The sequence below is a fragment of the Schistocerca piceifrons genome, chromosome X, assembly GCF_021461385.2.
Source record: "Schistocerca piceifrons isolate TAMUIC-IGC-003096 chromosome X, iqSchPice1.1, whole genome shotgun sequence".
NCBI lineage: Eukaryota > Metazoa > Arthropoda > Insecta > Orthoptera > Acrididae > Schistocerca > Schistocerca piceifrons.
The window spans coordinates 253,883,346-253,895,324 of record NC_060149.1 but is presented as its reverse complement, the minus strand read 5'-3'; the positions used below and the strand labels follow the sequence as shown (position 1 = coordinate 253,895,324).

General features: G+C 39.1%; 1 protein-coding gene across 1 annotated transcript; it reads left to right on the top strand.

Annotated features, from left to right (window-relative positions):
• The first annotated feature begins 3,599 nt into the window (after positions 1-3,599).
• LOC124721445 (ADP-sugar pyrophosphatase-like) lies at positions 3,600-11,724 on the top strand. Its single transcript, XM_047246426.1, has 5 exons — positions 3,600-3,806; positions 8,150-8,310; positions 8,488-8,639; positions 9,278-9,386; positions 10,420-11,724. Exons 1-5 carry the CDS (start codon positions 3,700-3,702, stop codon positions 10,527-10,529), a joined length of 639 nt encoding a protein of 212 aa, XP_047102382.1. The 5' UTR covers positions 3,600-3,699; the 3' UTR covers positions 10,530-11,724.
• Positions 11,725-11,979: the final 255 nt, after the last annotated feature.

Below are 11,979 nucleotides of genomic sequence, written 5' to 3'. Positions count from 1 at the left end.
TTGATGTTGTGGTTCGAGTTTAGCGCAGACCCCACGAAGCCATCGACCGCCAGCCGTTGTGGCCGAGCGATTCTAGGCGCTTCAGTCCGGAGCCGCGCGACTGCTACGGTCGCAGGTTCGAATCCTGCCTCGGGCATGGATGTGTGTGATATCCTTAGGTTAGTTAGGTTTAAGTAGGTCTAAGTTCTAGGGGACCGATGACCTCAGATGTTAAGTCCCATAGTGCTCAGAGCCATTTGAACCATTTGAAGCCATCGACCAAGTTGTGAACAAGCCACTGTGCAAACTGTTGGTGACTCCATAATGGTGTGGCTGTGTTTACATGGAATGTATTAGGTCCTCTGGTCCAAACGTACCGATCGTTGACTGGAGATCATTTGCAGCCATTCATGGACTTCATTTTTCCAAACAACGGTGGAATTTTTATGGCTGACAATATGCCATGTCACCAGCCACAGTTGTTCTTGATTGGTCTGAAGAACATTCTGCACAAATCGAGCGAATGATTTGGCCACCCGTATCACCCGGCATGAATCCTATCGAACATTTACGGGGCATAATTGAGAGAGCAGTTGGTACACAAAATCGTGCACCGGCAACACTTCCGCAAATATGGACAGCTATAGAGGCAGTATGGCTCAATATTTCTGCAGGGAAGTGCCAACGATTTGTTGAGGCCCCGCCATGTCGAGTTGCTGCACTATGCCGAGCAAAAGGAGGTCCGACACCATATGAATAGGTATCCCATGACTTTTATCACCTCGATGTAATGGTTTAAATGGCTCCAAGCACTATGGGACTTAACATCTGAGGTCATCAGTCACCTAGACTTAGAACTACTTGGGGGGGTAGGGCGTCAAATGGGCCGACTTGGAGCAGAAGAGACACCACAGGACATCTTAATTTCCACTGTCTATACTTTTACATGTAAATTCATAAAACTTTGTCAGCATGACAAGGAAGGATTCAGGATTCACACTCGTAGCAGCGGAAGTTCAAAAATATAACAAAATAACTTTTTTTACATGTGAAATTTCATCATTTTTTCACTTACTATTGGCTGAATTTGTTGCTATAGGTACACTTTTCTTCATAAGTAAGAGAGACTGTTCGATGAATTTTGCACAGCATACAAACCATACTTACAGGTGTCTGAAGCTCTAGAATCTATTTAATTTATGAAAAAATGAATGACCTGTTACGTTTTAAACTTTATGTTTCGAAAAAAATCAAATTTTGTAGTTAATTATCTCAATTTTTACCATAGTTTTTAATAGATTTGGAAAATTTTAGAGTTTCGTACACCTGTAAGTGTGGTTTGTATGCGGGGCAAAATTCATCAAAGAATCTCTCTTACTTGTGAAGAAAAATGTACCTATAGCAACAAATGCAGCCAATAGTAAGCGAAAAAATGATGAAATTTCACATGTAAAGAAATTTATTTTGTTATGTTTTTGAACTTCCACTGCTATGAGTGTAAATCCCGAATCCTTCCTGGTCATGCTGACAAAGTTTTATGAATTTATTTGTAAAAGTATAGACAGTGGAAATTAAAATGTCCTGTGGTGCCTCTCCTGCTCCAAGTCGGCCCGTTTGACGTCCTACCCCTCTTAAACCTAACTAACCTAAGGACATCACATACATCCATGCCCCGAGGCAGGATTCGAACCTGCGACCGTAGCAGCAGCGCGGTTCCGGAGTGAAGCGTCTAGAACCGATCGGTCACAGCGGCCGGCTCTCCATGTAAATTTTTAGACATAAAGAATAAAGATGTAGAATGTTAAAATATTAAGAAAGTGTGTTTTATTTAAAAATCTTTAAGAGTTTTCAGATAAAAAAATTCGAAAGTGTTACTTTCCAGCACGCCATCGTAGATATTGTGCTGAACCACTCAGGAACCTACTGGTGGGCTGCCGTTCTTCGTTGCTTCTATTCTCAGGTTGTTGTTGTTGTGTTCTTCAGTCCTAAGACTGGTTTGATGCATCTCTCCATGCTACTCTATCCTGTGCAAGCTTCTTTATCTCCCAGTACCTACTGCAGCCTACATCCTTCTGAATCTGCTTAGTGTATTCATCTCTTGGTCTCCCTCTACGATTTTTACCCTCCACCCTACCCTCCAGTACTAAATTGGTGATCCCTTGATGCCTCAGAACATGTCCTACCAACCGATCCCTTCTTCTAGTCAAGTTGTACAACAAACTCCTCTTCTCCCCAATTCTATTCAATACCTCCTCATTAGTTATGTGATCTACCCATTTAATCTTCAGAATTCTTCTGTAGCACCACATTTCGAAAGCTTCTATTCTCTTCTTGTCTAAACTATTTATCGTCCATGTTTTACTTCCATACATGGCTACACTTCATACAAATACTTTCATAAACGACTTCCTGACACTTAAATCTATACTCGATGTTAACAAATTTCTCTTCTTCAGAAACACTTTCCTTGCCATTGCCAGTCTACATTTTATATCCTCTCTACTTCGACCATCATCCGTTATTTTGCTCCCAAATAGCAAAACTCCGTTACTACTTTAAGTGTCTCATTTCCTAATATAATACCCTCAGCGTCACCCGACTTAATTCGACTACATTCCATTATCCTCGTTTTGCTTTTGTTGATGTTCATCTCATACCCTCCTTTCAAGACACCGTCCATTCCGTTCAACTGCTCTTCCAAGTCCTTTGCTGTCTCTGACAGAGTTACAATGTCATCGGCGAACCTCAAAGTTTTTATTTCTTCTCCATGGATTTTAATACCTACTCCGAACTTCTCTTTTGTTTCGTTTACTGCTTGCTCAATATACAGATTGAATAGCATCGGGGAGAGGCTACAACCCTGTCTCACTCCCTTCCAAACCACTGCTTCCCTTTCATGTCCCTCGACTCTTATAACTGGCATCTGCTTTCTGTACAAATTGTAAATAGCCTTTCGCTCCCTGTATTTTACCCCTGCCACCTTCAGAATTTGAAAGAGAGTATTCCAGTCAACATTTTCAAAAGCTTTCTCTAAGTCTACAAATCCTAGAAACATAGGTTTGCCTTTCCTTGATCTTTCTTCTAAAATAAGTCGTAGGGTCAGTACTGCCCCACGTGTTCCAACATTTCTACGGAATCCAAACTGATCTTCCCCGAGATCGGCTTCTACCAGTTTTTCCATTCGTCTGTAAAGAATTATTCTCAGGTATACGTTTGAAAAACTTAATTAACTCTACGAACTACCTCCATGTTAGAGATTTATTGAAGGAAGTGGGGTCATTGTCTTCTCAGTGGCTCCAGCATTCTGAACAACTGGAAACACGCGAGAAGCAGTAGCTGGCGGCCGGCCTAAACCGAGCCGGCCTACCCTAGTCTTACGATGAGAGACACTCATTCACTACAGTTAGCAACGTGACGAGGCGCACGTAAAAAGGATATCCGCAGCTCCGTGCAGTGGCATATCGCACGGCGTCCTACTGCGTTGCCTTCCAAGAAGGCACGTCGCGTAAACACGGCCCTTTTTGCTCGTTTTGTGTTTGTTTTTTTTTTTTTTATTGCCGTGACGACGGGCAGCGGCGATCGACGAGGTCGGGCAAAGATTGCAGGGGCGCGGGGTCGGTGGTCGGTGCGCACGCAGCGGCGGCGTGGCTGGGCTGCGCCTACAAGAGTCGCCGGCCGGCTCGCCAGCGCGCAGTCACCGCCCGCCTCTCGCCGCCAGCCATGAACAACAACGTCAGCTGTCGCTTCGTGAAGGAGGAGCACATCAGCTCCGGAGACTGGCTCTCGCTCGCCAGGATCACCTACCTCGACCAGAACGGCACGCCCAGGTCTGTCACCGCTGCACGCCCTTTAATTCTCTTTTTGCGCACCAACATGTCTTATGTTGTCACTTTCACCCTATCTGGTGGCATTGTTGAATGAGCGCTACTGTATATGTACTTAACTTTTTCCATTTTGAAATTTATTTCGTATTTCGTCGATACTTCGAAGTCTCCAGTCACACGACTGGACTTGTTGCGATAACCTATCGCACTACTTCGCAGTTTTTGAAAGAACTTTAATACATCCACATGAATGGCGTTCGTGCGCCGTGGCTATGGATTTGAAGAAATACAGGAACGAACAATTTTTTATATAGCTTTATTTACGCATGATACGTTTCATGCTTTCACCCACCTTCAACTGGCATAATATCTTCGTCAATAAAACGTTTTTATCGACATCCTTTAGAATGCTGCAGCTGCCATTGGCCCTGTAATTTGTATCGTCTTTATACAGGGTGCCCCAGGAGGAATTGTCAGTTTGCTTCGAATGAGCGTTCCGTCATATCCCCGGAAATTGACCATTCCTCCTGGGACACCCTATATGTTTAGCAATAACATTAAGTTTCAGTGATATTGCACGACATTCCCCACGACGTCCTGCGAACGTTGCGCTGTGTCAGTGGTCCGAAACTAAAATTGCTTGTGCTACACACATAAAATCGGGAAAAGGAGCTAAAACCTACAGAACCAAAGGCAGTTGCAGCGTTCTAAAAGAAGTCGATAATGCATTGTGTTAACGAAGATATAAATGTATTACGCAAATTCAAGACGATACGCGTCTTGGCATGAATAAATCTGGCTGACTTCTATAATCCTTCAAGTAATTTTTTCCACGGAATATACTGCTACGAATACTGGCCTCAAGAAGACTTCAAAGAGATGCCGATGAATCAAGATGTTAGCTTTGATGTTGGTGATTGCTCTGTTTTCTTCCTTCATCACACGTGGGAAATTCTGTCAGCGTTCTTCCACAAACACATGTGCAAGCCAGTATGTTGAGGCGCCTTTCCTGTGAGAAGGAACTCTGTGTCGATGGCTTATTCAGCGAATACATAATTTCCTAGGACTGCAAGGTCTGTGTAACTGTTCAGACAGTATGCCCTTCTGCCATAGGGGGAGCCCGAGTCGTATCCCAAGTACCCTCGAAGAAATCAGTTAGATGGAAGGAATGAAACGAGATTTATTGTCGTAAGGAGAACTTGGCGAGGTACTTGAGCAGTAGCAGCGCTTCCACTTATAAGAACGGGTATTAGCTATCGGTAGGGCGATGTTTTGACCACTTTCCCGTTTCAGAACCCTTAGACATATGATATAGCAGCGATCATTTGACAGGCCAACGTCCTTCTCGGATGACAGTGCCTCGGGGTAATGATATATAGTTATATATTCAGATGTTTGATGTGATACTTTATCACCGTTGCCCTTTTCCACAGTGACAGTATCCTCGTGATTTTGTCTCCATGACTTATTTCAGTCCAAAATTGCACACTCTTTGAAATCACTGTTTCTGTTAACTTTCTTTTCGTAGGGCCACGGCAACAATGGCGGCGTGGTGATATATCAGTATGACGCTCTCCCATACTTGATAGGCAAGAGTAACTCGAATTCAGGATAGCAGTCGTATATGCGGTAATTTACGTGGTATTCTGTAGACATGGCAGTGGAATGCGAGGTTGTTTACGCACGCTCGGATGGCTCATCCTATCGCCCAAGTGACGTAAGTACAAGGCCCGTAAAGACGTCACGGTCATCACAGAACTGCAGATAGCGTCTGCAGGCGGACTGAGCCCTTGGTGAAGAGAACAACCATATGTCGTGCTTTGCTTCCGAAGAAAACAGGTGGAGTGTATCGTATATGACGGGCAGATAAAACAGGATACCAAGTATAGCATTTTACAGTCTGTATTTGGTTGGTTGGTTGATTCGGGAAACGGACCAAACAGCGAGGTCATCGGCCCAATCAGATTAGGTTCAAATGGCTCTGAGCACTATGAGACTTAACATCTATGGTCATCACTCCCCTAGAACTTAGAACTACTTAAACCTAACTAATCTAAGGACATCACACAACACCCAGTCATCACGCCAATCAGATTAGGGTAAGATGTGGAAAGAAGTCGGCCGTGCCCTTTCAAAGGAACCATCCCGCCATTTCCCTGAAGCGATTTAGGGAAAACCTAAATCAGGATAGCCGGACGCGTGTTTGAACCATCGTCCTCTCGAATGCCAGTTCAGTCTGTATGATTTACGTTAGTGAGGAAAGAATACGAAAAAAAACAGCAAATGTTCTCTATTTGTGATGTGTACCTCAAGTAGTTCCAAAAGACAAGTTAGTCCTTTCACACACACAATTTGTTTGGTTGGGATAAATAGGCAATAATGTGAAAATAAACAGTTTGTTAGTACACTTTTTGTGCTTATTTACTCAGCAATGCTGAAATCTGTTCTTTTACTTGAACTGTCTCTATTAAACGATGTGGACGCGCCATTTACCGTCAGGTTCAATTTTCAGCGATGTTTTATATTTACCCAATACAATGCTGCGTTCGTCCATACTTGATGCTTCAGAGACATAGTCCATAAGCGTATGCATTTAATTAAGTAACTGCACTCTTCCCTGTATTCAGGATTCTGTCTTGAAGTCAAATTTGCTTCAAGAAGGCAGCCATATTCACGTGCCGGTTTCATTGACTTTGACTCATTCGACGTCCCTGAAAGTCTCCCCTTGGGAGTCAAGGCTGACATTCCTTTTTATGTCATTCTTTTCTTCTGGTATAGCAGCAAATGACTGAAAGATAGCCTATGGTACCAGCCTCGATCACGAAGACAACAGGGTCTGATCTTATCCAAAAGCAGCTGAGATCAGCCAACTTAATGCGGTTTCAGAACAAATGATCTCTCACGTCAACTGTTGCACTGGTTGCCCTCTTCATTGCCCTATTCACCGTAGGAACACGACGATCAAAATAAAATTAAAAAATACTGCAATAAACAGTAATAAGCAAGATGTCAGAATTCTTAATTCCTGTTTCACACGTGCAGTTAAAACAGGTCAATCTGATGCCTGCAGGACACGCAGTTAAGTCTGATACTCTACTTAGTCATGACAACGAAAGATTGTTTTAAAAGTAGAAAAAAATATTACGTACGGTAGTCTAAAGAATGGTTGAAAAGAAAAACGTGTACTTACACGCAAATTTTTTTACAATAAACCTTTTTATTTTACTTACCAGTATCTCAGTTCCAGTTCCATTATCCTTATTACTGTACCACTTTTGAAACTGTAATACGAGTTTCATCGGACACCTCGAGCACGTAAGAAACGAAACAGATAACTTTTGGACTGTCACTTCAGTTCTCATATTCAAGCGAATCTAGCTGTGATTTATAAGATTCCTTAACTGTGTGTCGTTCCTTCCGATAATTAATTTCTAATGTTGAATATTTTGGGAACTAATCTGCTCGGGAACCATTCTGCTCAGTATAAGTTATATTCCTTTCGCCTCTTTTTATTAATTCGAATACGATACTTGCTTCTTTCTGTAATAGTAACATCTTTGTGATTATCTCGTCACAGGTAAGACTGACTGCAGTATGTTTCAATAAACATCTCGTTCCAGTCTTTTTCACTTCTTGATGTCATCACATTGTTTACCTACTAACTGCAATGTACCGTACCTCAATGATCCATCCCATACACAAGCACCAGTATGCAAACACAGTCGAGCGCTGCGCAAGCTAGTGAATGGCTAAGTGCAATATGTGCTCCAGTTTCTTGAGTATCTCAAGGTAAACACACCAATGCAGTTCCATTATTCACACATTCTGATTTACCTGCACAGGTGTGCAAACTTGTGAGGTCTACCTCTATATGTATTAAAGCCATCTGGCATAAAGTTACTTCCATTACATCTACAGTATTGGTAACACTCATTCCATTTACAAATTTCGAATCAAAATACTTATTGCAGATATTATGATAACTGCGTATAGTGTCACTAGTAGTTACTAAAATACAAAATACTTCCTTCCAATAGTTAATTCTAAGAAATAAAAACAAAATAACAATATATTTGTTTATTTTTTCCTACAGAGAAACTGTGAAATATACTAGAGACACAGTATTCTGTAGATAAATAATGAAGGTTTTGTTTCACTTGACTACAGATACTATACTTTACCAGCTACTGTAGCGCAAAAGTCTGTACTAATCTGGGGTCTCTCTAACTCTGCCATACCAACATAACTGACACATTTTATTTCTACTATCCTTGGAAATCTAGTAAAGAGATTGCTGTGTGATAATGATACTAACAATAATAGCAATTAAATGTCTATCTTTCCAGAGTTTGGGAAGGTGCAACAAGGCTGACAAGAACTGACAATGCCAAGATTGATGCAGTTGGTGTCATTGCTTTTTACAAAAGACTGCTGCATTATGACTGTATTATTCTTGTCAAGCAATACAGGCCAGCATTGAAGGCTTATAGTATTGAAATGCCAGCAGGTAAACAACCTTAATATAGGAAATATAAAGTAATTCATGGAACATGCTCTCAGATATATACATGTTACGTAAATTAGTTGAAAATTTATGATAGCACAAATGACATAATTTCATTACTTTATCAATGGCTTGCATATTTTAGAGCATGTGTAACCATAAAATCTCTACAACACACAGGTCTAGTTCAAGAAAATGAGTCTCCTGATGAATCAGCATTGAGAGAACTTAAGGAAATCACGGGTTTCACAGGAAAGATCAAGAAGATTGGCCCAATACTAGCAATGGACCCTGGTGCTTCTAACTGCTCAATGCGTCTGGTCACAGTGGAGGTATGTAAACTGTTTCTAAGCTATTAGTCAATAGGTACATGAATAAAAGTGCAAATATAGCTATTACAAAGAAGATAAACAAGATAAATACATCACACAGTGCATCATGTGATTAATCAGATTCCATTTACAGTATTATTCAGTAGTTCGTACTTAATCTTTGTCTAGCTGATTACACTTTACAGTTATCCTGATTTTCTTTTCTTGGATATTCATTCTATTGTGCATGAACCTGGATTCTGAATATGATGGTGCTTTCAAGGAAATGACAGGGGATGTCTTTTACAAAGTAATTCCATTCAGTTACTCTTTGGTCAACAAATGAGTATTTTACTCCTACTGATCTTTCAGAGTTTAATACTCATTTGTGTGATGGTCTTTCCATCCCTTATTTGTACCATATGTGAAAATCTATCTATCAATGAAACATGCTAACTTGAGTTAAATTTCAGAACCATATATGCCCTACATCTAGTTTAACATAGTTAGAACGAAATATATTGAAGGCGTTCTTAGTTTTGCATTTTTATTCCTCTTTTGGAGAGGAATTTTGTGTATCCATATTGTCTTTTAGTTGCTGTTTTAAGAGTGCTTGCTTTTTAAAGTAGAATCAACAGCCTCTTTGTGTTTTTGTATAGGTGAATGGTGATGATGTTGATAACCTGAATTTGAAAATTAATGGAAATGGAGTCCGATTTAAGGAACCACTCCTGATTCCTGTATCAGAACTTTTGGAGAAATTAAGTGGTATGTATATTTATAATTTTAAATAAAATTACCTAAATAAGGGCACCTGATAACAGACAAGTGTTTCAGGCTAAAGGAGATTTGCAGAGCTATTTTATGTAACATCCATGTAAACATACAGTATTAGGAAATTATTTATTTCCCTTTGTCTTGTTTGTGCCTAAGCAACGGAAATGTTCAGTAGCCCTTCATTCACTTATTGTTTACACCATACATATCATATGGCTGCTGATAATTTTCCTGTCTTTACACAAATATTTCTTTTATAGAAAAACACATTGAAATTACTTCAAGTTGGAACAAAGTTTGTCTTGTGCTTTATTACCTATTTAACAATAAGTTATTGGCACATTACGTCACTGTCCAATTTCCAAATTTTTCTGGTGTTTAGAAGTTTAGTATCCAGAGTCTTAAAAATGTGTGCTTCACCATGTGAGACAAGTAAAAATACAATCCTCAGTTATTAAAGCCCGCAAAAGATACTGTACTGATTTTAAATATAGACTATTACTAAAAAATTAATAAGACAATAGCTGGATAGTTTGAAATTGGTGCCCAGCTGTTGTAATGATGGCCTCTTTGCCCTTCAAAGCAGAAAACAGGCTTCTGTAGCTTTGGATTGCACCAACATGCCCTTACACACTGTAACTGAATACCAATAAAGTTAATCTTTACTGAATTTGGAAATGAATGTTCACCATTTGATGTGATTAACAATAAGTGCCCCCCCAAACACACATTTTTATATTGAAGTTAATGCTATGGCATGTGTGTATCAGCCCGTGTTGTTGACTTGATTGCCATGATGTGATTCATACTGTCTAGACTCTCAGTGGATAGTAGTAAAAATGCAGTTGAAAGATCAGTCAAAATATACATTTTCCTTTCTTATAAAAGACATGCTCATACACATTGTGGTGTTGTATCTGAAACAAATTGTCTAAGCTTGATTTTAGCCATTTTTAATCATTTGTTAAAATTGTGTAATAGATATACCTGACAACTAACAATGAGTTTCCACTTTCTTTTTTAGCATATGCATCTGCAGGATTTATCATCGATTCAAGAATTGATGCATTTGCCATTGGTTTGGTTATGGGTAACCAGAACAGGAAAAACAAAATACCCACCACACTGCTGTGAAGAGTCATTTGCAACACTTCATATCAGCTTATCAAATACCAAACTGTATATTTTAATTCAGTACATTAATGTATTTAGCTGAATTCATCCCTGTACCTGTAATTACTTTCATGTCTAGTGTAATACTATTTTCTTTGTTGATTGTATGTCACCATATCTCTCTCCTGAATTGATGTTAATTCTTCTGCACTGAAAAGACTTCAATTTTGTGATTTCTTTATATATTTCACTTGGTGTCTGACTTCTGTTGAATTCAACACAAATTTGATTTATTCCATTCAGGTTGTTCCTTAATTAGCCTATCAAAAATGTGTCTTGTACTGTGGACAATAATCTTCACTTGCAAATTTATTCAAAAAGAGTGTCATAAGCACAATTGATTCCTATGTCTTGCTGCAGATTACAGAGCCCGTCTACTACTTGTTCCAACAAGTTTCATACATTTAAAGGAAAAGAATCTCAAATTTAATTTATTGTATGCTGGGTGAGAGCTAGTGGAATACTTCAACCAAGAATCATTCTGATAATCACTTTTCATTCATCATTATTTTCTAATTTCACAAGGATCATCACAAACATATTTCACAGCATCATTTATTTAAGATATTTTGTACTAAATAAGTTCTTTATTCATCATCTTAATTTATTTTCTGCAAACTGTCATTTAGAAATTTGTCTGTTAATTTTAGTGTACATTTATTGTCTATTATTCCCATTTTGTTGTCTGTTGCAAATTGTCCTATTATCTTATTGCCATTTCTAATTTTCCTCTAATTCAAATCTATTACAACCATAAAAACTTAAAGGTTTCTACCTCATGTCACATATTACTGTGTGCATAGAAAGTCACTGGGAAACACAAGAAAGTGGAGAATGTTATCAGCTCCTACAAAGACTGAATTCTGTTTATGGGCCGTAAATGCTAAGAGAGAGATAAAATCCAGAATGTAAATCTCTCTCATATTAATTTTAGAGAGAGAGAGAGAGAGAGAGAGAGAGAGAGAGAGAGAGAGAGAGAGAGAGAGAGTGTGAGTGAGTGTATTTTTTGTGTTTGATTGTTTTATTCTGGTCACTGATAAAATGCCAATATGCTGAGAGTGTGTTCTCAGAAGTGTCTGTATTATTATATAATTTTTATGTGACTGAATATTAGCAATAATTTTTAAAATAATAATAAACAAAAATTAATGTAAAATCTGTGTAAATTTCATAAATGCTCCAAATACTTTAAACACCCCAGTCAAGCTGAAACTGTTTTGTGATTACTTCTACAGCAAAGGTTACTTTACTGAAAATAGGCTTAAACCTGAAATTGGCACATCCAGTTTTACATTTTCATGTGTGGCTTAGAAGCCAAAGTGTTTCATTCCAAAGAGATTGGTATGATTCTTTTCAGATGTGGTGATGCTTTTTGTTATGAAAAATTCTCCGTTGTCTGGGTTGCACATTG

Coding starts and splice junctions, on each gene's coding strand:
- LOC124721445 (XM_047246426.1), top strand. CDS start 3,700: ATGAACAACAACGTCAGCTGTCGCTTCGTGAAGGAGGAGCACATCAGC. Junction 3,807..8,149: donor GACCAGAACGGCACGCCCAG/GTCTGTCACCGC, acceptor CTATCTTTCCAG/AGTTTGGGAAGGTGCAACAA. Junction 9,387..10,419: donor ACTTTTGGAGAAATTAAGTG/GTATGTATATTT, acceptor TTTCTTTTTTAG/CATATGCATCTGCAGGATTT.